Source organism: Berghia stephanieae, chromosome 3 (assembly GCF_034508935.2).
Source record: "Berghia stephanieae isolate SIO BIC M18660-M18661 chromosome 3, UCSD_Bste_1.3, whole genome shotgun sequence".
NCBI lineage: Eukaryota > Metazoa > Mollusca > Gastropoda > Nudibranchia > Aeolidiidae > Berghia > Berghia stephanieae.
This window is the reverse complement of record NC_088362.1, coordinates 10,793,516-10,820,503: the sequence shown is the minus strand read 5'-3', so window position 1 is coordinate 10,820,503 and position 26,988 is coordinate 10,793,516. Positions and strand designations below refer to the sequence as shown.

General features: G+C 35.9%; 1 protein-coding gene across 1 annotated transcript; it reads left to right on the top strand.

Moving 5' to 3' along the window:
• Positions 1–230: 230 nt before the first annotated feature.
• On the top strand, positions 231–23,670 carry LOC144967142 (pre-mRNA-processing factor 17-like). Its single transcript, XM_078904011.1, has 15 exons — positions 231–425; positions 6,272–6,358; positions 7,189–7,318; positions 8,063–8,146; positions 10,382–10,527; positions 11,319–11,415; positions 14,459–14,673; positions 15,470–15,617; positions 16,085–16,200; positions 17,005–17,138; positions 19,817–19,893; positions 20,618–20,718; positions 21,790–21,833; positions 22,739–23,438; positions 23,507–23,670. Exons 1-14 carry the CDS (start codon positions 255–257, stop codon positions 22,914–22,916), a joined length of 1,728 nt encoding a protein of 575 aa, XP_078760137.1. The 5' UTR covers positions 231–254; the 3' UTR covers positions 22,917–23,438; positions 23,507–23,670.
• The last annotated feature ends 3,318 nt before the right edge of the window (positions 23,671–26,988 follow it).

Here is a 26,988-nt window from a genome sequence, read left to right as displayed (position 1 = left end):
CTGTTCGTTCCAAGTCTACTTTTGAGTTGACGTCGAAGAAACGTTTAGTGGAGCGGAGGGACATTGACCTCAATACGTATTTGTTTATTTGGAGTGACCAGAAAAGAAAAAAAAACCCAATTTTAATGAGTATGTTGCATCACAATATTTTTTAAAGTACAGAAATCGGCACTTTTTAATTATAATATATTTTCAATGATACCTATAGTCACTCCGAGACTATCATAGAGTTCTCTTTGCACCGAGCCTAAAACATGGCGGGGCTCTTGTCTCTTCAACAGTACAGCGATTCAGACGACAGTTCAGGAGGCGATGAAACGAACAATGATGGTCTAAATGCCCATTTAAAACCTCCCCCTGTTAGTTCTTCATTATCAGATGCTTCAACATTGGCATTGATAGCTGCCCCTGATGTAGTGTCAAATGTAAGTCCATTGTTTATGTGTGAAAAACCAGTTTTCGATAACTTGTGAATTCAAAAGATTAGATTAGAAAAACATACTTTTTACTCATTAGGATTCTTGTTGACAGACACTGTCTGCGACTAATCGTTCATCCTTATTGACAGAGATTTAGGAAGTATAATAAATTTGGCTCCCAATAAATTAAGAGTCATAACTGGCATCATAATTCATTACAAGTTACAATTACAAGTTACAAGTAGACAAGGTTATTTTACTTGAGTCTTCACTTAAGTTCCTTGCAATATTGTCATGTCTTTTCTCATCAGCCTTTTGAACTCTCAAACTACATTCAGGTCTGGGAGTATGCTTCTTTTAAAAAAAATAATAAAATAATAATAATTGATGTCCCACTTGAAAATAACCCAAATGTCAAATTATTCATAAGATTTCAATATTTCAGTCACAATTTAAATTGCTGACGACTGCAAAGCTTCCTACAATTGAATACTTTCATAAATGTACTCCTGCTTCGCCGCAGTCACTGACTCGATAAAACATAATTGTTCCTTCACCTGTGATGGCTCAATGCCAAATGATGCTACCTCAATATCAAAACTATCTGGTAATCAGAAAAGAAGTGTCAATTGCCAAGGAGTGAGTCCTTGGTAGTTGACAGTTCATCAACTGCCAAGGAGTCAATTGGAACTCTTCAGCTGCATGTGGTGATTTCCGTCGAGCCTTGATTTGCGCGCATACGAATACCGAATCACGTCACTCTCTACTTTCTTCCATTCACTCATTCCTTGTCAATCGTTGTGGAAAGGATAGAGTCAACACTTGCTGGCATTTGTTTTTAATTTTTATGTCTTTTCACGAATTCCAAGACAAGTTAAAATAATATCAAAACAAAAATTACTGTTGATTTCGGATTCAGCAGGAAAAAAAAAAATAGGACGAAGTGGTAAATCCCTGCCAAGTCCTAGATTAAAAAAGACAAAGTAAGATTTCCTTTATTTTAAGGAAATAATCTGCACATCTTCTTAATAAGGAACAATTAAGTATTAACGTAAAACATTTGTGCAACAAGATCAATCAGTGGCAGTTAATAGTAAATAGTTCACGATTTACCAGCTGGCAAGGTCCGTGACAAAAAGAGGAAATATGAGAGAGAGAGAGAGGAGGAAATGACAGAGAATTACACACACAGAGGAAAAAATGGCACAGAGAGGGTGAAGAGAAAATGACAGGGTGTGAGAGAGAGAGAGAAAAAAAAAGAGAAAATGAGAGAGAGAGTGAGAGAGAGAAAGAAGAGTAAAAGAGAGTATTAATTAATATTAATAACATCACTCTGTGGCAATACATCACTTCGTGACACTAAAGGTACTCCGTGGCAGTTAAAAGTACACATGCGTAGTTGATGAAAGGACACGGTCCTTGACAATTGACGCTACCTGTTGTGAAGCTAGAAAGTAATTCAAATGATTGCCATGCAAAATATAGGCTTTATTCAACATTTAAATCGACATGATCTGGAAAGAAATTAAAACACAAAGAGTTAGACAATACAGTACAGACACAGATCAATTACAAACATTAAGTGACAAATAGAACTATCTCTAAACAGTAAACAATATCATGACATTCTTCCCCCCTTGCATGTGGCAAGAGATTTCAAATTATGCTTCTCTATTTCGTAAACTGTATGGTCTCGTCCGAATGAAGCCACTCGTTCTGGAGTTTGAACGGGATTCGTTTTGAGTAGAAAGCTCATTAGGATTGTTAGGATCAGAGACTGATGGTTCGTCCAAGGCAGATTTTTGCACTACACCCGCTTCCACAGTTTGTACATCAAGCTGTTCTAGAACAGTTTCAGGTAAAATATCGTTTCCCACATTCTTTTGAACAGGTTGAAAATGTGGAGTTACGCTCGTGTTGTCAAACGCCATGGGTGATTCTTCATTGGAGGGTTGGGTAGTAGTCATTTCACCAGCAGGGGCTAAGTGACGCAAAGCCACAGTAGTTTCTTTACCATCAGGAAGTCGGACGTAGGCATAGAGCGGATTAGCGTCCAACAGTTCCACTTCGTCCACCAATGGTTTGTATTTAGAGGCTCTTACATGACGCCTCATCAAAACAGTTCCTGGAGTAGTCAGCCAGCTAGGAAGTGTTGTACCAGTGCTTGACTTTCTATTGTAGCGGAAGATTCGTTCATGAGGAGTCTCATTTGTCGCAGTGCATAAGAGTGATCTTATTGAATGGAGAGAGTCAAGAAGCACTGACTCCCACTGACTAACATTCAAACCACGTGATTTCAGGGCTAACGTGATAGTTTTCCAAAGGGTTCCATTCAGACGTTCTACCTGTCCATTTCCCCGGGGATTGTATGGGGTCGTTCGGCTTGAGGCGATACCCTTTTTGCACAAGAAATCTTGAAGCTCACTTGACATGAAGTTAGCACCTCTGTCAGAATGTATGGAAATAGGCATTCCAAACAATGAGAACAATTGACACAAGCACTTGATGATAGTTGATGAGCTCATATCAGAGCATGGGAACGCAAAAGGGAAGCGAGAATATTCATCAATAACTGTAAGGAGATACCGATTTTTGGACGATGACGGCAAGGGACCCTTGAAATCCACACTCAAACGCTCGAATGGTTGAGTTGCTTTGACCACTTTGAGGTTCTGCGGTTTGTAGAATGAAGGTTTTAGCTCACGACAAACCCTACAGTTGTTGCAGATTGTTCGTATTTCATCCACGGAATATGGGAGATTCTTTGACCTGACAAAATGGTTCATCCTTGCAATTCCAGGGTGGCAGAGTGAGTCGTGAAGGCTTTTTAAAGTTTCTAAATCTGAACCAGTAGATGAGCAGAACTCCCTTGAAAATGCGTCAGCCGCTACATTGTCTTTTCCAGGTCGATACACAACGTCATAACTGTAGCTTGACAGTTCAATCTTCCATCTTTGGATTTTATCATTTTTGACTTTTCCTTTTGCAGAATTTCCGTACATAAAGGCAACGCTTTTCTGATCTGTCACAAGTTTGAAATGCTTTCCAAGAAGATAGTGCCTCCACTTTCGAAGGGCTTCCACAATAGCGTAAGCCTCTTTTTCAACAGAAGAATGCTTCTTTTCACTGTGGTTCAGAGTTCTTGAAAAGAAAGCCACAGGACGTCCACCTTGATTTAGTGTTGCTGCGATTGCAATTTCAGAAGCGTCGGTTTCTACAACTAGAGGAGCGTTGTGGTCAATTGTCACGACAGCAGCGTTTTCAATCTCCTTTTTCAAAAGATCAAACGAGTCCTTGGCTTTTCCTGACAATGGAAAGGTGGTATTTTGGACCAGTGGGTGTATTTTATCCGGAAATGAGGTATCCAGGATGAGTAGTATGCAAACATTCCAATCACTCTCTGTTGAGATTTGATATTGTGAGGATCTGAAAGTTCTCTCAGTGGCCGTAATCGGTCAGGGTCTGGCTGAATGCAACCCTTGGACACTTGAAATCCAAGTAACTTGATTTGTCTAACAGACTGTATAGTCTTACTTTCATTGAATGTTATATTATGTTCTTTGGCACACCTGAGAAATTTCACAAGGTTTTCATCATGCTCTTGCTGATTTCTGCCACAGATTGTCACATTGTCTAAGTAAGCAAATGTGTCACTCAGTTTCTCATCTCAAATAATGGAATCAATGATGCGCTGAAAGCAAGCCACTCCGTTAGTAAACTCAAAGGGAATTCGCTTGAATTGGTAGAGATTTCCACAGGCCTCAAAAGCCGTATACAGTTTCTCCTCGTCTTTTATTGGGATCTGGTGGTAAGCACTTTGCAAATCGAGGGTGCTATAGACACTGTAGTTTGAAATTGTTTCAATCATTTCATTAATGTTTGGAAGTGGATATGCATCGAGTAGAGTGAAGCGATTGATGGTCTGACTATAGTCCACAACCATGCGTTTCTTGTGTCGTTCGTTAGTTGTCACCAATACCTGCGCTCGCCATGGAGAATCAGATGGTTCGATCACATCCTCGTCAAGAAGTTTCTTAACCTCAGAGTCAATGAATTGCTTGTCTGGTAATGAAAATCGTCTTGATTTTGTTGCAATAGGTCTGACTTCTGGAAGGAGATTCTTGAAAAGAGAAACAGGTTCGATTTTTGCAGCAGTGAGACTACAAACGGAGAAAGTAGGCTTTGATCCTTTAAAGGATATTTGAACTCCATCATGCTGTTCAAGAAAGTCATGGCCTAAAATCAAGTCCGAACACAACCCTGACAGGATGGAAAATTTCACACTCTCATAGAAACGTCCCTGGTATTCCAAAGAGACAAAACAATGACCCTTGGTTGTACTGGAAAGATTAGTAGACGCCATGGAGATTTCTTTCTTTGATTTGAAAATCTTCAATTGGAGACTTTGTGCGATCTCTGTTGAAATGAAACTCTCTGAGCTTCCGGTGTCTATCAACGCTTTAATGGGCTTGTTAAACAATTTCACGTCAATAACAGCTCTGTAGAGACTAGCGGGAGTCGCGGCTGAAAAGGCTGAACTGAGTGTATTCGGGTCTGCCGCAGATGCATATTCGTTTTTACTTTTTGACTGGCATACCTTTTGAAAATGCCCTTTTTTTCCACAACTTTTACACAGCGCCTCTCTAGCAGGGCATTTTGATCGAGGATGTCGTTGGTATCCGCAGAAAAAGCATTTAGAGTTCGTGACTGAAGCATTGAATGAGTCAAGTTCCTTTTCAGAGGGCGGAGGAGCAGTGCTGCCACATGGCACAGTTGTTGGTGTGCTGTAGTTCTGAGAGTGTTTTTCAGCCATCTCCAAGGATCGAGCCTGTTCATAAGCGGCCATAAGTTCGATTGTCTTATTCTCGAGGAGTCGCTGCCTGATCTGATTAGAAGAGAGACCACAGATGAAAGCATCTCGGATAAAGTCATCCCTGTTCTTATCAGCAGTTAAAAGCTTTAAAATCACATTCTTTGGCAAGTCTCTTCAACTTTTGAAGGAACTGATCGAGGGATTGATCTGGTTCTTGTTTTGTAGTAGCCAAGACGTGTCTCGCGAATATTTCGTTTTTTGGTTTCACGTATATGTTCTTCAGAACGTCAACAGCTGAATCGAATGTAGTACAATCAGCAATATGTTCGTAGACGACAGGATCGACGAAATTGACGAGCAGATTGAGTTTGTTGTCAGTCGCCTGTTCGGGTAACGAAGAGAGAAAGTTGTTAAATGTACAGAGCCAGTGATTCCATTGTTTTGATGCATCAGGCGTATTGGGTTCAGCGCTGAACCGCTCAGGTCGAAGGAATCGTTCCATGTTAAATGTTGAATAAATTGTTGTGAAGCTAGAAAGTAATTCGAATGATTGCCATGCAAAATATAGGCTTTATTCAACATTTAAATCGACATGATCTGGAAAGAAATTAAAACACAATGAGTTAGACAATACAGTACAGACACAGATCAATTACAAACATTAAGTGACAAATAGAACTATCTCTAAACAGTAAACAATATCATGACACTACCAATCAGAAATCAGGCAATGATTGAGCTGTTCGATAGAAAACATTTTAAGATTGTTAGAAATTTAGGTAAACAGAACAGTAAAGGCGACTATATTGGTTATTTAAGTTGTAGTTGGATATCTGGACAGCTATTTTTTATTTTTAGTCTGAGAACAAGTCAAATATTTGTCTGTTCTGTCGGTCTGCCTGTCTATTTCATCAGTTCAATATTAGCTATAGATTCTATATTTATCTAATTTGAAGGGGTGAATATTCCTTCTAAAGTAATTAGTAACTTCTGGATTTGAATGATTTAAACTTTTGTATTTTGATTTTTAAATGTACAGGAAGATACATCAGGATTGCGACATATTGATCCAAAGTTGAAGGAGATAAAGTATAATCCTAAGCATGATGAGCTATTTGCACCTCAAGTAAGTTTCTTCATTGGATTAGAAAATACCTATTTGTTTTAATCATTATTTGTTTTTTTTTTTTTTTTTCAAATCTAGATATCTCATCCAAAATGTTAGATTGAAAATGAATTTATGATCAAATTGCATTGCATGCTTTTGAGTGGTAGACCATATTATAAAGAGTGTAATAATATAGTCATCTGTTAAATCTCCAAATTTGATTTATATTTCGTATAAGCATTTTTATATACTTCTTGTTTTTTGGTGCATGGCATTAACAGCTCTCACCTTTTTTCAAAGCATTTTGAATTTTTCCCATTAATGACAATAGTCTAATGTAGTAGATGATTTTTAAAAACACTTTTGAATTTTTATGAATTTAGAACAGTGCTGATGGTTTTCCTCGAAACAATGTGCTAACAATGAGAGAGTTGATGTGTGGTGGAGCACACAGGTGCAGTTTCCCACTCTCCAGAAGTTAGCTAGAGTATCAATGATAGTCAGTCTATCATCTCAATTGCTCTAATAGTGGGGCTTAGTGCAGTAAAAGTCAATCGTTCAATTTTTTCACTTTTTGTCACCATCAGCACTGTTAGAAAGCTCCAAATTTAAAAATTGAATCATGTTGTTATATTTTGAGCAATTGTAGAATCTGGATTTATAATAGGTAGAATAATAGATGAAAGTAGCATCTCAAAATTTCTGATTTTTGGACCTTAATAAAAGGTTTGCTACTTCTCTGCATATTTCATTTTAAAGTCATTGAAATGATTATTTATATCTTTTTTTTAGTTAAAATTTACGTTGTTTCCACCTAATTATACAAACATGTCATCTGCGATCCCCAGGTAGGCCCTGTCAATCCGTATAAGTCACAACAAGCAAAGGCAGTGAAGAATTCACTGTCAGGGTTTGTAGAACCTGCTCATGTCAATCATTTCACATTCGACACACAGAGGAAAACTTTCACAAGCTACGGTTGGTAGAACAAATAATATTTTGTTTACTTGAAAGTTGTTGATTGTGAGCTCTTAAATAAAAATGTGACAGTAATATAAAAGAACATAATTGATAATAATTTTAATCGCTAGAATGAATACAATTATATCTTTCAAAGACTTGCTGATGTATTCGCAGTATTATGGTTAATTGATATTGCCATTATTATTTTTGCATTTATTCCCTCCACATAATTTGATATGTTACATTGCAGTAAAATCTCCCAAAACTCTAACTTATACCATTTATACCTAATGTAAATGTTGCTGCTCGAAGCTTTTGTTTATTCGTCTTAACTACGCCACTACCACATTATCTCAATCATCTGTGGTGTTTCATTCATCCTGTTTTGTTGATAAAGGGGAAACCCAAAACGTTCATTTGATATGTTTTTGTAATTAAATTGAAGCTTACATTCAATTTCACATTATTATCCATTTATACCTAAAGTGTTGAGGTGTTAGGAGTGGTGGGGGGATTGTTTATAAAACTGCTTCATATTTTCTCCAAAGTATCTCAGTTATGGACTGTGGCTCGGAAATATATCAAGCTCTCAAAATTCATATCCACACACTAAAAGATATGAGATAAGTTTTGAATTGTTTAAGAGAAAAGAATGCTGTTTCAGTCTTGGCGAGTGCATGCAAGCTTGTATGTTTAAGATTTAATATCATCTTCATAAGTACACACAATGTATTCTTCAATTTCAATCTTCTTCCTCAGGCTTTGCTTTGGATCCTTCAGTGGACAAAGGTGGGGAAGTAGAGAGTTTTGTCGGCGACTCAGATGCTCTGGAAGAGACAAGTGGTATGAAAGCATATATCACATGGAGATTATTATTATTATTTTTCTTCTTCTTCTTCTTCTTCTTTTTCTTCTTCTTCTTCTTCTTCTTTTTCTTCTTCTTCTTCTTCTTCTTCTTCTTCTTCTTCTTCTTCTTCTTCTTCTTCTTCTTCTTCTTCTTCTTCTTATTATTATTATTATTTGTGTTTACCATTCCCTTAATTTACATTTAGGGAAGATAAGTAAAACAAGATTTGTCTTAATTTTAATTCATAATATTAAGATCTTTTGACGAAGGACAGGGCATAACTAATAGAAAAAGAATTGATGATTTTTAGAATATGCCCAGATATTAGACAATCTAGAATGTACATTATACCTTTCTCATTTACCCCTTCTTCATAATTAGTGAGAGGGTATTACCGATATTCCACTTATGCAGATTTAATTGGGATAAATACATAGACTTTTTTTTTAACCCCAGATTGGGATATTTTAACCAAAATCTTGGAGGAGAATTTATTAACTATATTTTAATTAAGTGTTGCATTTATGACAAAACTGAATGACGCGACATCAATTACAGGCATCTGAAAAGGTGCCTTCATCAATTATGAAGCATTTTTGAGTAATAATTGATGAAATAAGAGTAATAATAGTGCATTTTGGTTTGATCTATATTTTTGTTTGGTTAGAAAACAATAAATAGATTTTTATTTGTTGACTATGGCAGTTTTGGTCATTAATCTTTGGTGCGGCTATGTGGTCTAGTGGTATGCCACTCGCTTTCTGATCGGAAGGTCCTGGGTTCAAGCCTCGTGCTCGGCGCATATTTGAGTCCTTGGAAAAGACTCTTTACTCACATTCTCTTACCACACTCAGGTGTAAAATGAATACCTGGCCGTTAACAGGGTTGTCTTTGTCTTAAAAATTGTAATATCGCCTAATAGGCTTTATGTTCTGTCCTACATGTTAAATGTTGCTGTTGACCAGGGACCCCCTTGTAAAGCGCTTTGAGAACATTTAGTGGATATTGCGCTATATAAAATCTCAATTAAATTTTTTTTTTTTTTTTATATGGTGCGGCTATGTGGTCTAGTGGTATGCCACTCGCTTTCTGATCGGAAGGTCCTGGGTTCAAGCCTCGTGCTCGGCGCATATTTGAGTCCTTGGAAAAGACTCTTTACTCACATTCTCTTACCACACTCAGGTGTAAAATGAATACCTGGCCGTTAACAGGGTTGTCTTTGTCTTAAAAATTGTAATATCGCCTAATAGGCTTTATGTTCTGTCCTACATGTTAAATGTTGCTGTTGACCAGGGACCCCCTTGTAAAGCGCTTTGAGAACATTTAGTGGATATTGCGCTATATAAAATCTCAATTAAATTTTTTTTTTTTTTTTATATATGGTGCGGCTATGTGGTCTAGTGGTATGCCACTCGCTTTCTGATCGGAAGGTCCTGGGTTCAAGCCTCGTGCTCGGCGCATATTTGAGTCCTTGGAAAAGACTCTTTACTCACATTCTCTTACCACACTCAGGTGTAAAATGAATACCTGGCCGTTAACAGGGTTGTCTTTGTCTTAAAAATTGTAATATCGCCTAATAGGCTTTATGTTCTGTCCTACATGTTAAATGTTGCTGTTGACCAGGGACCCCCTTGTAAAGCGCTTTGAGAACATTTAGTGGATATTGCGCTATATAAAATCTCAATTAAATTTTTTTTTTTTTATATATATGGTGCGGCTATGTGGTCTAGTGGTATGCCACTCGCTTTCTGATCGGAAGGTCCTGGGTTCAAGCCTCGTGCTCGGCGCATATTTGAGTCCTTGGAAAAGACTCTTTACTCACATTCTCTTACCACACTCAGGTGTAAAATGAATACCTGGCCGTTAACAGGGTTGTCTTTGTCTTAAAAATTGTAATATCGCCTAATAGGCTTTATGTTCTGTCCTTCATGTTAAATGTTGCTGTTGACCAGGGACCCCCTTGTAAAGCGCTTTGAGAACATTTAGTGGATATTGCGCTATATAAAATCTCAATTAAATTTTTTTTTTTTTTTATATATATAATTACATTGTGCTAAGCATTGATGATATATAAAACAATGTTTTGAAATTTCTTTTTCAGATCTAAAAAAAAAAAAAAGATTAAAAGACATCTAGATATTGATTTGCCTTATGCATAATCTTTTTTCTTTATTTTTCTATCTCTATGATCAAGCACTTTATCTTTTCATTAAAAATAATCTTGTTGCTAGGTCGCTCGGTCTTTGAAAGCAACCTATCCAAAGAGAGAGCAAAGAAAAGAAAGCGTGAGAAGAATACAGACTCATCAGATATAGACGGTTATCTTGGTCCATGGGCCAAGTATAAAGATGAAGAGACAGTATCCAGACCAAGCGAGGTTAGTTATTACAACTTACTTTCTCTTCTTGTTCATATAGTTTATATTGTTTTATGTAGTGGGAAATTGGGGGTCCCCTTGGTAGAGCTTTACATGCAAAGGGATCAAGATTTGTCCTGGATGAAGTTGAGATTTCCCCCCACCTCCCTCGGCTGTGATTGGGTAGCTGGGTATGTTAGATCTTACAGAAAGTACTTTGTGATAGACCCACATCCTATCCAAAAGGTAACAAGCAATTGCTATTGTCCATTTCACAAATAGAAATTGGGATAAACTCGGGGGCTTGATGGGTCTAATGGTTCTGAAGAGCTACAAAAATGGGGGAAATTATAAATCCTTGGAAATACTGGTGTAATGCAGTTTATGTTATCACTCTAGCACATAGTACAATTTTTACTGAAAGTATGCAAACGTACCAGAAATAATTTTTTTCTTTTTTGTTTAATTTTTGTGACACTTTCAAACAATAGGAAATAAAGATATAATTTAACGGCCTCATAATGCCAGAGCTGCATCGGGCATAGACAAATACATCAGTTAAAAAAAGAAATACTTTCTATCTCAGTCTTAATATTTTTTTCAGATGTTTAACAATGACATGCAATTATACTTACTCTTCTGACTGTAAGATCAACATATTAAGTTGGCTCTTTGAATACTGTGCAAACATTTTGTGTGCAAGTAAGTGTTTCATATCCTCTATTTCTACAATTTGGAATTTGTTATGAGATACTTCATTATAAATCATGACTCAAGGAAATCACATAAAATAATTTTTTCATTCTTCTCAGGAGGAGCAAGCAGAGCTTGATGAGATATTAGCGAAACGGAATAAGAATGGAAAAGTGTTTGATGAAAAGATTATTGAAGAAAAGACTACATTGCATAGTAAGTTTTTTTTATTGCATGTGTATTACTTGATAATGTTGATTTTTCAAAGAAGTGTAAACTCGTGTTATTTTGTTTGTTCTGCTGTCATTTTTGTTTTTGTTGTTGTTTTTTTTCTTCTGTTTTTGTTGTTTGTATTAATATATGAGGGAGGTAATTTGGTAATTACAAACAACTACAATACTTTAGTGGCATAGCAATAAGCGTTTTTTTTCTCTATACGTTACCCAATTTTATTTATTCTGAACCTTAGGGGATGGGCGGGTCCTGAAGGCGAAATTCTAAAATGTAATAAGTAGCTGACTTTTAGTGGTAATTTTAGGTTATGTATATCCTAATAAGAGGGAAAAAATTGAAAACCTAAATTTCAGTTTTTGGTTACCATGGTAATGCCGCCATTTTGAAATTTCATACCCTATAATGAAGTAGTTTTCAAAATGCTAAGGTTTTGCCAAATGACAAGTTATTGACATGAAAATAGGTACACAAGTAGTATTTGAGCCATTCATTTGGGCTAAGCATCGATTTTCTAATATCTACAATAGTATTATTTTTATTGATTTTCAAAGTTCATCAATTTTGAAACATCAAAAATTGACCCATTTTTGGACTTTTGACCCACATTTACGCAAAATTTATAAAATAAATCTGAAATACAAATGCTCAGTTTTATGAAGCTAGTAATACTGTATGATTATGCGAAAAATCATTCAAAAATGTTTACAAATAAAGGAAGAGTTGCAAAATATATGTAGAAAAAGCACAAACAGAGAAAAACACATTCAAAGTTTCAAGCACAGGAAACTCAGACAAGATCATGCATTCATGCGTCAAAATGACCCTACTTGATGTGCAGGCCCTCCCTCTTCAGCCTCCTGTTCCTGCCTTGCCTTTTCTCGGCTTCACACACACACACACACACACACACATACACACACACACACCTCCCCTCTCTCTCTCCTCCCCTCTCTCTCTTCTATCTATCTATCTATCTATCTATCTAAGCTATGAGCGGCTATATGGTCTTGTGGTATGACACTCGTATTCGGATCGGAAGGTCCTGATTTCGAGCCTGGTTCAGCGCATAGTTGAGTCCTTGGAAAAGACTATTTACTCCCGTTCTCTCACCGTATTCGGGTGTAAAATGAGTACTTAGCCGTCAACAGTGCTGTCGCTGTCGGAAAAATTGTAATATCGCCTAACAGGCGTCATGTCTTGTTCTACATTTTACGTGTTGCTGTCGGTCAGGGACCCTTTGTAAAGCGTTTCTCTCTCTCTCTCTCTCTCTCTCTCTCTCTCTCTCTCTCTCTCTCTCTCTCTCTCTCTCTCTCTCTCTCTCTCTCTCTCTCTCTCGCGCGCGCTATCGTTCTCAAGTGCATAACAAACCTCTCGCTCATTCGTTTACAACCAATACGCAGTCTAGCTCGACAGTAACTCCATTCATTTCATTTAGAGACCTCAGCGCTTTTTCATTTTGCATCATGTTACGAAGGAGTGACAAATTCTAACTATAAAAATTCACAATAATATTACTGTTCCCATCTTGTTCGAGCTGCTGATTTTGCAAGTCGTACAATTCGAGTCTTTCTAGGCATACTTGTTGCGTACTTGTTGGTACTTTTCACAAAACAAAACTTGTATGTCCCCGGGAAGAAGAAAAATCACACACAGAATAACAATGTTTACATGCGACGCATGCGAAGGTGGGGTCAAAGCATGAACTTTGACTCGCCCGCTAACCACTCAGAAAGCAGTATCAGGTTATCATCGACTATTTTGAACAGCCAATGAGAACAGCGCTAGCACGGCAAAGGTCACAACAATTACTCACGATTTTACTACAATCAGTCAACCCCTCACAATTAGGTCAGAGAAGGGGTTTTTGGAAAGGCTCTTGACTAAATATAGATAGACCGAAGACCTTGTCAGTGGGCATTTCATATAGACCAAAAATAGACGAAACTATCGATACCAAACTTGCCTATTATTATCGATGTTTTATGCTCATATTGGCCTAATGTTTATATGGCTTTTTCCTGTCAAGCCAGGCTGTAACATTATTTTTACTGACCCCTTTGGACTTCAAGAGGTCAGTTTGGACCTAAACTGACCCATCTGAGAGTCAACAAACACATTTTCATGTAGCAAAGGTTTCAAACTTTTCAAAAATAAAAAAATCTCAAATCGATATTTTACTCGATTTTTGACAATCGAGGACCCGCCCATCCCCTTAAACACTATATGTTTCTTGACCCTTCAGAATTATATATGGATCTGGAAGTTGATACCATTTATCATATATAAAGTGTAAGCTTATTCATTCTTTCAAATATTGATTATATCATTGCTAGTATAGTCTAATTGCCCATTATCAGATATAGTGCTAATTATCGATTTTTTCTGAATTGTACGCATTTTTTCAAAATCTTACTCATTTTGGCTCTCCATTGTACACATTTACATGGGCCAGGGTTGGCAGCACTGATTTTGTTTGTTCTGCTGTCATTTTTTTTTTCTTCTGTTTTTGTTGTTTGTATTAATATACGAGGGAGGTAATTTGGTAATTACAAACAACTACAATACTTTAGTGGCATAGTATGTAATAAGCATTTTTTTTCTCTACACGTTTCCCAAATTTATTTATTCTGAACCTTAAGAGATAACTTGATCCCTATAATTTCAGTTTGAACCTATATTTACTATATTATTTGCTAAAACACTATTTCCCATTATTTTTGTCAATGTTTTCTAGAGCAACAAAGTTTATAAATTAATCCATTTAAGCACTATATTATTTAATGAGTTGTTCATCTTCTTATATCAGATAAATATTGATTACATGTGAGAATTTTTCGAAGAATAAACAGAAAAGCAATGTTCTTACCTACAGTTGAGGAGGGAAAATTGAACATATTATCAAAAACTGGGCTTTGCTCTAGTGCTTAGTACCATCATTGAAAAGTTTCATTATTATCTGTTTAAATGATTGTGTATATGTCAAATATCAAATGTAAATATAATTTTGATTTTTCTTTCTTCTTAGTCAAAGACACGCATGACTATCAAGGTCGCTCATTCCTGCACCCTCCACAAGATGTTGGTGTCAATCTCCGCTCAGAGGAACCCCCTGTCAAATGCTTCCTTCCCAAGAAACTCATCCATACTTGGACAGGACACACAAAAGGCATTGCTGCCATTCGCTGGTTTCCAAAGTTTGCCCATCTTATTTTGTCTGCTGGCATGGACTCTAAAATTAAAGTATGTTCTATTTGGGTTGCAATCAGTTTTTAATATTTGGTTAATAAAAACTTTGAAATTCCCAATTCCCAAACTGATTGCGCGTTCGTTATCATTAAAAAAAAACCCCAACTTAATGCAATCTTCTGTGATGCAGAAGTCATAAGTCATACTGAAATGCATCTTGTTTTGTATATATCCTCCTGTGTAGTGTAGGGAATAAAAATATGAATTCTAATGTTTTAGATATCATAGGTTTTTTTAAATCAGGAAAAAGAAAATTTAAAAGTATTTTTATATGTTTTGAGTTTATTTTACCTAATTTAATTCACGTCCAAGTCCAACTCAGTTTTTAAGCTGTAGAGAAAATTTGCATTTATAAGTACAGGGTGATTCAAAAATAATATGGCAAAACTATCACTTAATATTTTTAAAAAAATAAAAACAATAGAAAGCACTAACTTGGACACATGTATAGAGTTTTAAAAATTTATGTCGATTGTGTTCATTTAAAGCTACATAACCTGGCAAATACTGTATTTCAGATTTTCTTGAGGAGTAAACATATTAGACTCGCTAGATCAACTCCCCCAGAATAAATGTTATAAAGTAATATTCCAACGTAGAAAACTTTTACTACTTAATATTCTTTATTTTCTATTTTCAGTGTTTTAGTGGAAATAATTACAAGATATTATGATTGTTTTTATTATTATTATTATTATTATTATTATTATTATTATTATTATTATTATTATCATCATCATCATCAACTTTAATATTATTACTATTTATTTATTTAATTTATCTTTTCCAGATTTGGGAAGTTTTTAATGAACGTCGCTGTGTGCGGACATATTCTGGTCATAAACAAGCGGTCAGAGATGTTTGTTTCAACAATGACGGAAAAGAGTTTTTGAGTTGTGGGTACGACAGATACTGTAAACTTTGGGACACTGAAACAGGCAAGTGTAACAATACTGTAGGTTTTGGATAAAAGCATTATTCGTATGAAGCTATCATGTTCTCACATCTCTCTGTATGCACCAAGAGCCACATCTCCGGAGTGTATCAGATTTCAGTGTGTTTTTCAGGGTTTAAATAAAAATTCTGGTGTCAAGCTCAAATTTCTGAATTTGTCGTGGTGATAATATCAGACCTGCGTCTGTGGGAAACTTTTTTTTTTTTTTTCCATTAAAAAAAAAAAAGTTCATATACAAATTTTACTTTATTCATACGTCAATTGTTTATCATGTTCTGAAGTTATCTTGTCGTAGGTAGATTAGATACATATCTGCTCAAATGAGCTTGCTTATTATTTTTTTTTTTCCCCTGATATATATTTCATCAATATTCTGAATATTGTTTTGTTGCCTGTGATAGATCTAGTTATAATTTCCATCTCATTTATTCATATATTTTTTATTGACAGGTGAATGCAAGGCACGTTTCACAAATAGAAAAGTTGCCTATTGTGTCAAGTATCATCCGGAAGAAGATAAACAGCATTTGTTTGTGGCTGGAACATCTGACAAGAAAATTGTTTGTGTAAGATGGCACTTCATTTTATTGAATTTGACTTATAGATTTTAACGTCACTTTGTCACATGTTTGGTTGTTGTTTATTTGATATAAAGTAGTCCTTCTCAGCCATTAGGCCCCTAGGGCCAGAGTTAATTCAGGTTTCTGTAGCATGAAACAGACAAAAGCTATTTCTTGCTACCCTTTGGAGTGGGCTTCCGGCTGGGATCACATGGGATCGAAATCGGTCACTTTGGGTATGAGGCGAGTACTCTACCAGCTGGGCTATCAAGACCCCCATTTATATGATATAACTGCACTTCAATTACATAACATGTTATAAATTCTCACTTATGTATTATTTCTCTTTAAAAAATAAAATGAATTCCCTTAAACAAACAAAAATAAAATTTAAAAAAATAAAAAAATCAGAAAGAAAAAAAGGGAGTGCAAAAGGTCAACAAGGTAAATTGGTTAACTTGTACAGTGCTGATGGTTTTCCTCGGATCAGCGATTTAAGAGTCCAGAGGAGGAATTTCCTCCTTTTAAAAATTACATTTTCTCGAAACAATGTGCTAGCAGTGAGAGAGTTGATGTGTGTTGGAACACACAGGTGCAGTTTCCCACTCTGCAGAAGTTAGCTAGAGTATCAATCATCATGATAGTCTGTCATCTCAATTGCTCTAAAAGTGGTGTTTAGTGCAGTACAAATGGGGTTTAAAGGCAATCGTTCAACATTTTCCTACTTTTTCACTTTTTGTCACCATCAGCACTGCTTGTATCTACTGTTGTAAAAAAATTTTTTTTTTTCTTCTATGTTGTCTATTTCAGTGGGACACACGGTCAGGAGAGGTAATACAGGAATACGATCGTCACCTCGGTCCAGTCAATACCATCACATTCATCGATCACAATCGCAGATTTGTGTCCACTTCAGATGATAAAAGTCTTCGTGTTTGGGAATGGTATGTCTGACCCAACACATTTTTTTTTTACTCATGTTTGTGTTTTTTCTCACCACATCTTGATCCATCTTGCTTCTTACCCGATGTATACTTATTTGCAGGTCTGATAACTCAGATTGTTGTTTTAGTGCCTTGTTGTTATGGAAATACCAACGAAAAATATTGTCCATTACAACAATGTTAAATCAAGTCCATATTTGCATTTGGTTATCAAACTTATCATACTGATGCAATGTGTTTAGGGAAAATACCCACCATTTCTTCCCACCACATCAATTGTCCCAACACAGGAAATTATATGGAGGTAAAATACCCACCATTTATGCCCACCACATCAATTGTCCCAACACAGGAAACTATATGTAGTTAAAATACCCACCATTTCTGCCCACCACATCAATTGTCCCAACACAGGAAATTATATGGAGGTAAAATACCCACCAGTTCTGCCCACCTCATCAATAGTCCCAACACAAGAAACTATATGAAGGCCGCAGGGGAAACTCGATCAAAGTCCGAAAGACACTTACTGTTCTAATGTCACAATAATTTGGTATTAAAATCAACCAAAAGCTTGTTTTTTAGATGCATCTGACTTGTGGTCAAAATATATACGTTTAGTAATTCACATTCAGTTCAATTCATATTATCATATGGCGTTTTCAAATTGGTTTCCGAACTTTAATTTTGATTTTCTCAAAAGCTGAAAAATGTGACTTTGATCGTTTTTCCCCTGTGGTCTTCATATGTGACCTTTAATGTTTACAGGCTGCTAGAGGGACTGTGGTAAGAACTAATCACCCAATTGGTGGTTTAACAAATAATAACAAAGAGCTGAGTGGTTTAAATTCTATTCGTTTAGAGCCGAGTGAGGTCAGCATCATTCATTCTTTTGATGTTGACATAGTTGAAAAGTCTCTGCTATATCCAATCCAGTCTGAATTCGTCTCTGTTATATCCAATCCTGTCTCAATTTGTCTCTGCTATATCAAATCCTGTCTCAATTCGTCTCTGCTATATCCAATCCTGTCTCAACTCATCTCTGCTATATCCAATCCTGTCTCAACTCATCTCTGCTATATCCAATCCTGTCTCAATTCGTCTCTGCTATATCCAATCCTGTCTCAATTCGTCTCTGCTATATCCAATCCTGTATCAATTCGTCTCTGCTATATCCAATCCTGTATCAATTCGTCTGCTATATCCAATCCTGTATCAATTCGTCTCTGCTATATCCAATCCTGTATCAATTCGTCTGCTATATCCAATCCTGTCTCAATTCATCTCTGCTATATCCAATCCTGTCTCAATTCGTATCTGCTATATCCAATCCTGTCTCAATTCGTCTCTGCTATATCCAATCCTGTCTCAACTCATCTCTGCTATATCCAATCCTGTCTCAATTCGTCTCTGCTATATCCAATCCTGTCTCAATTCGTCTCTGCTATATCCAATCCTGTCTCAACTCATCTCTGCTATATCCAATCCTGTATCAATTCATCTCTGCTATATCCAATCCTGTCTCAATTCGTCTCTGCTATATCCAATCCTGTCTCAATTCGTCTCTGCTATATCCAATCCTGTCTCAACTCATCTCTGCTATATCCAATCCTGTATCAATTCGTCTCTGCTATATCCAATCCTGTTTCAATTCGTCTCTGCTATATCCAATCCTGTCTCAATTCGTCTCTGCTATATCCAATTTTGTCTCCATTCGTCTCTGCTATATGCAATCCTGTCTCCATTCGTCTGTTATATCCAATCCTGTCTCAATTCGTCTCTGCTATATCCAATCCTGTCTCAATTCGTCTCTGCTATATCCAATCCTGTCTCAACTCATCTCTGCTATATCCAATCCTGTATCAATTCGTCTCTGCTATATCCAATCCTGTTTCAATTCGTCTCTGCTATATCCAATCCTGTCTCAATTCGTCTCTGCTATATCCAATTTTGTCTCCATTCGTCTCTGCTATATGCAATCCTGTCTCCATTCGTCTGTTATATCCAATCCTGTCTCAATTCATCTCTGCTATATCCAATCCTGTCTCAATTCCTCTCTGCTATATCCAATCCAGTCTGAATTCTGTTGTCTAAAAAGCATGGAAATTGTTTCTTATTCCAAAAGCTATCATTATATATCTAGTTGATTCATATTATTGCTTCTCTTTTTTTTTTGTTTTCCCCTTTTCTTCACACTTATCATTTGTCTGTATTGATATTATTCTTAACTACCAGCAGATGACAATATGCAATATATATTGTTTAAAGGATTAAATCTCATGTAGGCTGGGGGGTAAAGGTTGCTTTATCACTTCCTTGTATTATATTATAATCTTCAGTTTTCTTTCATTTCAAATAGCTCACATATTTATATATAAAGACATAGAGAATCATCTATCATTACTCTATCCTTGTTAAGAAGGATTTTTAACCAAAGACATTGAAATTAGTATGAAAGGGATAAAAAAAAAAAAAAGAGAAATAATAATAATTTGATAATCAATTATATTTATTTTATAAGGTTTTTCTTGTGTTATCCACATTGTAATTAAGAAGTCTATTTTTTTTTTTTTTGGAAGTGAAAATAATGGTTCCTGCAGTGTACACTCTTTTTCTTTCTTTAAAAATTCCAATCATAAGAACATTTTCATTAATTTATTTTTCTCTGTTTATTTCAGGGATATTCCAGTAGACTTCAAATACATTGCAGATCCATCTATGCATTCAATGCCGGCTGTAACCTTGTCTCCAAATGGTAAGTGTTGGAAACTTTACTCTGTTCATTTAATCATCATTTAAATTGAGCTTTTTTTTATAGCGCAATATCCACTTATCTTGCTCAAAATGTTTTACAAGGGGGACCCTGGCCAACAGCAACATTTAACATTTAGGAACGGGACACGACGCCTGTTAGGCAATATTACATTTTTTTTCGGACAGAGAGAAAGCACTGTTAACAGCCAGGTACTCATTTTATACCTGAGTATGGTGAGAGAATGTGCATAAAGAGCCTTCTCCAAGGACTCAACCTTCAGATCCAAAAGTGAGTGCCATACCTTTAGACCACATAGCCGCACAAATTATGCAACAATGTAGATGGTAATTTTTAAAGAAAAGTAAACACAAATCCATTGTTAATCATCAATTCTGTCGACAATAGGGAACATTTTTCTCATGTATTCTATATGTAAGCTGGACTTTCCAGTATTACAAGCATATACTCAATGTACGTAGTAGTCGCTGCCTACATATTAGTCAAAATATTAGTAATCTTATCATCCCTCATCCCACCTCTTTTGATGGCAAACCCCTGGACAATGATTTTAACTGCAATTTATGAATTTTTTTCACCTTGTGCAGCTCAACCTTTGAACTTATATTGTTCCCTAAGAAGTATATTATAGTGTTTGGTTTTTTTTTGTTATTCTTATTACATTCTCTAACTTTTCAACTTACATCTTTCCTTTTGCCTCTTACAGAAAAATGGCTGGCGTGCCAGTCCATGGACAACAAGATATGTGTCTTCAATGCTCTCAACAGAATGAAGTTTATCAGGAAAAAGACATTCACAGGACACATGGTGTGTATCCAAAGCATTCCCTAAACCTTTCAAACTAGATAGGTGTTTAAGGCAAATTAACGGAAGACTAAATCAGTCATATTTCCCTAATAAAACACAAAGGCATTGCATCGATGGCATTTGCTGTTTCTCCGTATTGAGGTCATATGTTTTGGGATTTACCAGAATAAAAACAAAATAAAAACAGTATAAAACGAATTAAATTATCAATTATTATTTTTTTTAAAAATATGATCGTGTAGAAATCTACTTGAAAAGCTCTTTGTAAGTTTGTCCACCATGTCTGTTTAAAAGATCCTTGTTGCCCTGATCCACAATCTTGACATTTTCATGGAGTTTAACATTTACTCCAGTTGATAGTTAGAGACAACAACTCGATTTGTACATTTGAATATAATTTATATGTTAAAATTTAATGATGGTTTGGGATAGATTTTTGGAGTGATTGACATAGACTGCCTTATCCCTGCACTTAGTCCACCCTCTCATACGACTTATTCTGTCCAATGCATTCTGGTACTGGTACATTTTTAAAAAAATGACTCGTGTTATACCTTAGTTGTTAGGTCACATTTTTGGGACATTTCTCAATAGTTAAAACAGAAACCCCCCCCCCCCCCCCCCCCCCCCAAAAAAAAAAAAACCAGGTAAAAACAAGTTATATAATCTTTTTATCAGTCTTTCAATATAATTTCTATTTTGTCTTTTTTGTCAAATGTGACCCTTCGCCTCAAAATGGTATTTAAGTCGGGATGGATAAGGTGTTGAAAATTTAATTTATAGCCAGAAATATCAGACTTGTGTTGAGTTTGTATGTTTTATTGAGGAGAGTGGATACCATATTTTAGGGTGCTGATGCCAACAATTTATATTTTTGACCAGTTTTAACATTAAATTCGGATTTTAAGCATTATGGTTCGTTCCGACATAATACCGTTTTGAGAAGATGGGTCACAAATGTGATCTTTTTGGACAACCTCATACACCCATCTTTTGGTTGCCTTATTGTTACCAATTATAAAAGAAAGAAGCCTTTAAATAATGTATTATCATACTTTGCTCTTTTCACAGGTGGCTGGGTTTGCTTGTGGTATAGATTTCTCACCGGAGATGAGGTTTGTGGCTTATCATTCACTTTGATTAAAAAACAATAATTTTTAATTTTTTTTTCAAAGTGCAGTTTCACTTCATAATTTTATTCTGTTCTCATATTATGCCACTATTGTGTGGGTTATCATCTACCATAAATTTTGAAAATGTGTCAAGTGTTGATTCATTAAGATACAGTTTTCTTTTGAGTTTTTGTTGATTTTTTTTTTTATTAATAAGAAACAGGAATGGCGTCTTGTCAATCATAATTACATTTCTGACATTTGCCCCCAAATTATGCAAAAATCATCTCAGATTTGTTTGAATAATATTTATATGTATAAAGACAAACATATAGTAAATAGTCAAGATGAATCAGTATTTGTTGTAAATGAGTTCAAAGAACATTTGATCAAATTGCGTTTCATCTGAAATTGAGTTTTTTGAAATATATATTGGCAAGACAAATATAACTTTTTTCATTCGTGCATTTTACATCGAAGCATATCATATCCCTTTGAATGATCCATGGTTTCTTTGTATGAGTTGATTCCATTTGTAGAGGCATTTTTTTTTATCATTTTCAGAATCAAAGAAGCAATGCCTCTTTGTATGAGTTGATTCCATTTGTAGAGGCATTTTTTTTTATCACTTTCAGAATCAAAGAAGCAATGCCTCTTTGTATGAGTTGATTCCATTTGTAGAGGCATTTTTTTTATCACTTTCAGAATCAAAGAAGCAATGCCTCTTTGTATGAGTTGATTCCATTTGTAGAGTCATTTACGCATTTTTTATCTTTCAGAATCAAAGAAGCAATGCCTTTTGATAACTCCCTAATCTTTTTTGTTTTTTCTTTCTAATTGGATACTTTTCTTTTGAATATTATTTTGTTCTACTGTCATTTTCATATGTTTATTTCATTTCTCTCCAGCTACATTTCATGTGGAGATGCTGATGGGAAAGTGTATATCTGGGATTGGAGAAGTACCAAACTGTATTCCAAATTCAAGGCCCACGACGACGTGTGCATCAGCGTTTTGTGGCACCCTCACGAAACCTCTAAAATGGCAACTGCTGGTTGGGATGGGGTGATCAAATATTGGGACTGAGAGGATGGTGTGGATTGGTGCTCGGTGTGTGTATGAATGTGCTGTTAATGATTAGTCTGTGTGAGTACACATACATGACTGGAAGGTTTTGTGACACATGTAGAATTTTGTGCTTTTTTAAATAAAAAAAACAAAACTAAATGAACAAATTGTTTTAATTTAGTTTTGATGAAAAAATGTGCCTTTTGAACTTTTCCAGTTCGGTAACTGTTTTTAATTTTTAAAATTAAAGAAATATAAATATATATTGGCCATAAAATTGTGCGACAGAAGATAAATTTTTAAAAAAATCTATGGCAGAAAGTAGGTATCAGACTTTCCAGGACAATGTTCACCCCTTATTTACGGATTGTGATTATTATTGTAAGATGAAAAGAAACACAAAAAGAAGGGTTTGAATTCCGATAGTCTTATATTTTGTTCACAAGCACTTATAAAAGCTCCCATCTTGCAGAATGTTAATCGACAAAGTTGTTTCTTTAAAAATATTTACTACAAAGTAAGAGAGTGGGTGGGAGAGGGGTGGGAGAGGAGATAGAGGGAGAGGGGGGGTGGGAGAGGAGAGAGAGAGAGGGGGATGGGTGGGAGAGAGAGAGAGAGAGGGGGGGGGGTGAGAGAGGAGAGAGAGAGGGATGGTAGAGGAGAGAGAGAGAGAGTTCAGTAGTTGATTGTAAATATTTTTACATGCTTTGGTTGCGTGTAATGCTCCTGTGTATATATTATATGACCACATAATAAAAATATGCCTTTATAATCACGCATTCATTGGGTATTTTTTTAATGGAGTAGTGTGTCATTTCATGCAATCACATTGAAAATTATGGATTCACTTTCTTTTTCAATTCAGATGACTGGATATATATATATATATATATATATATATATATATATATATATATATATATATATATATATATATATATATATATATATATATATATTGAATCGTGTTTGATACAAATATGGTACGAAAAGTGCTCGACATGTAGCAATGGAGCGAATTGTTATTTTAATATTTACCACAATGTTTGAGACAGTCTACATTAATGTTTCAGGCCTAATCAACCATCGTCAGGACCGTGTGTTACATGAGTTTGGTTTGTTGACTGTTGTTATTTGTTGAAGTGGGTGGGGTTTTACACAGCGCTTGGATGGTTTTAGATATATCAACACTTATTCGAGCTACATATAGCCTAAATAGTATAGCTATTTCCTTCTGATCTTATTTAGACAACACTCCAGGACAGTTTCCTCAAACTCATTCCAATGTCCAAAATTTTTTCCTTATTATTTTTTGTTATCATTCCATTCCTTCCTCGAACTAATTTTTACCTCGAACACGGTTTCCTCAAACTCATTTCACCCAGCCAACATAAGAAAAATTAATTAATTATTTAAATGGGGTTTTTTTTTATGCGCCCGGTGATTTCGACCACTGATGACTTACCGTACTGAGACATTGATTGACAGTTACATATGTGTGTACCTGTCTTCACTGCTGTTTTTAAGGGTTTTACGGCGCTTGCAATACATTCAGGTCATATCAGCGCCAGTAAAAAGGAAGAAAATGGGAAAGTAAAAAGTTCTAGAATTACAATTAAATCACCCAAGAAAAGGGAAGACAAAAGGGGAATTGGTTCAAATAGGAAACAGACATAGATTCCAAGAGCACACTATCAAAGTCCTTAGTTTGAGATCACCTATAAGTCTCATCCTGACACAAGCATAGGTTCCCACTCAAATGTTTACAATATATAATATCAGACCTGCCGTTCATACCGATTAATCGGTATCATACCGATTTGCAAGACCTTTTTTTCGTATTTACCGATTTCCCGATTTACTTGCCTATCGTACCGATTTCACCAAGTGACCAAGGGCCCGCAGCCTCCACCCCTCTCTTTTACGTTTACTTTGTGCTTTACGTTGCACGTTAAAATTTTCAAGTCTCGTGAACTTTGACCCGTCCCGCGATACCTCGATAGATCACATGACGTAGCGAGCCTCTTTGTGATGCCCTCACACAGATAGAAAACACACACGGCGCGTTATTTAGTTTTCATTTCCTTTGGAGGTTGTGACGCTTTGGTTAGTTTGAGTGACAAGTGTCAAATTGTGACACTTGGGATCGACCAAAAAGGTAAGGAGGCTATTAAAGCCTTATGTTTTCTTAATAAATATTGTTTCTTATGCTTCGACCTCTATGCTAGTTAATTTAAATAATTTTACCAGACGCGTCAGAAGCGTCGCATCAAGTTAAATTAGGTAATGCGAAAGATGAAAAATGTAATCATTTCTAGCTCAAACTACCTACTGTGCGCTGCGTTATATATTTTTCTCTTGAATTGGATTTTGTAATTAATTTTGCCTACATATTGCCTCATATCTATTGTAATTAATCTAGCGTGGTCAATCGTCATTCCATCACCTTACTTGTTTGAATTCTGGAGCTGTTTTATTTTAGTGCTTTATTTTAATTTATTCTTATTATCTGGATTCTGAGACACTTATTTTATCGTGTGCTTGTATTAGTCTAGTATTGTGCATTTCAAAATTAGTTCGACTTAACTAGACTAGGACTAGATAGATCGTAGTAGAAAGAAAAGATGGCAGCTCCTCCGTCCAAAGTGCGTAGAGTCGTCCAGAAATTTCGTGAAGAATATTCCAAAACATGGAGTTTTATAACAGCGTCTAAAAAAGGTGAGGAGTACGCTTTTTGCACTTTCTGTGATGCCGATATTAAGATTGCTTGTGGCGCTAGATCAGACCTGGAGAGACACATTAAGACTCCTAAACATGTGACGTGTGCCAAATCCAGTGCTCCGACCCGATCTATTACGTCGATGTTTGGTAACAAAAAATCAAACGAGGAGGACAAAGTAAGGAAGGCAGAGTTAATGTTCGCGAATTTCTTAGTGGGGCACAACTTGCCTCTCGCCACAGCGGACCATGCTGGAGAGTTGTTTAGGAACATGTTCCTTGATAGCGACATCGCTAAAAAGTTCAGATGTGGACGCACTAAAGCTAGACAATTAGTGTCAGAAATATCAAGTGATTATAAGAAGACTTTAGTTACTAAATTAGACCGTCAACCTTTCTCTCTCTCCACCGACGGCAGTAATGATAAGGGGAGTGAACAACTTTACCCCTTAGTCGTGCGATATTTCGACGAGTCTGCAGAAAAAGTTGTCACGGATGTATTGTCTGTGGCTACCTCAAATGGTGGTTCTACTGGGGAAAATATTTTCATGGCCTTGGATACTGAATTGAAGGCAGCTGGATTGTCTTGGGATAATTGTATAAGTTTCGGCAGTGACAATGCCAATGTCATGTTAGGCAAAGAGAAGGGGGTTATGGCATTTGTTTTAAAACAAAATAAAAATGTTCATATCCAAGGGAGCGTTCACATATTACGTCATCAGCTAGGGGGGGAGGGGGGGTCTACCAAATGTTGACATGTGTTGACATGGGGGAGGGGGGTCAGACCCAGGATGATGTCATCAAAACATAGGCAAATTAAGCCTATTTCAAAGTTTGTTCCTTTCAAAACAGCTAAAGATAAATTGCTATGAGGAGTATTGCCCATCTCTCAAGAAACAAGATGGGTAAGGGGTATCACTTCTCAAAAGGCGAACTTGCCCTAAATGTTCATTGTATCACTCCTCGATCACAGCAATGAAAGACCATTCACGAAAATGCGGCATACAAGAAGAACAGCAAATGGGAGAAAGTGATGACGATGAAGATGAAATTGATGATACTATTTATAGTACATTGCCAGAGGTCCAAGGCAGAAACATTTTTGAATCAATTAATTTTATGTTTGGAAATTGAAACAGAAATTCATTCCACTAAAAGACTAATATGCTATAAAATAATTTGCCTCCTATACTATTTTAAATTACACTTTCTGAAATTTTTTTAATAGCACCTGCACCAAGTAGCCTAATTTAAATAATGTTTGTTAGATTTTATTTTTGCAAATTTAAATTTTATGTCCCCATTGTATCGTAAAACATAAATTATCAACAGTTTCTGAAATTAATAAAATGTCTGAATGTGTTTTATCAAA

Bases quoted from the DNA above. Each gene is read 5' to 3' on its own strand.
- LOC144967142 (XM_078904011.1), top strand. From the start codon at position 255: ATGGCGGGGCTCTTGTCTCTTCAACAGTACAGCGATTCAGACGACAGT. The intron at 20,719-21,789 runs GTGTGTATCCAA...CTCTTTTCACAG, and splicing joins AGACATTCACAGGACACATG to GTGGCTGGGTTTGCTTGTGG. The intron at 21,834-22,738 runs GTTTGTGGCTTA...ATTTCTCTCCAG, and splicing joins GATTTCTCACCGGAGATGAG to CTACATTTCATGTGGAGATG.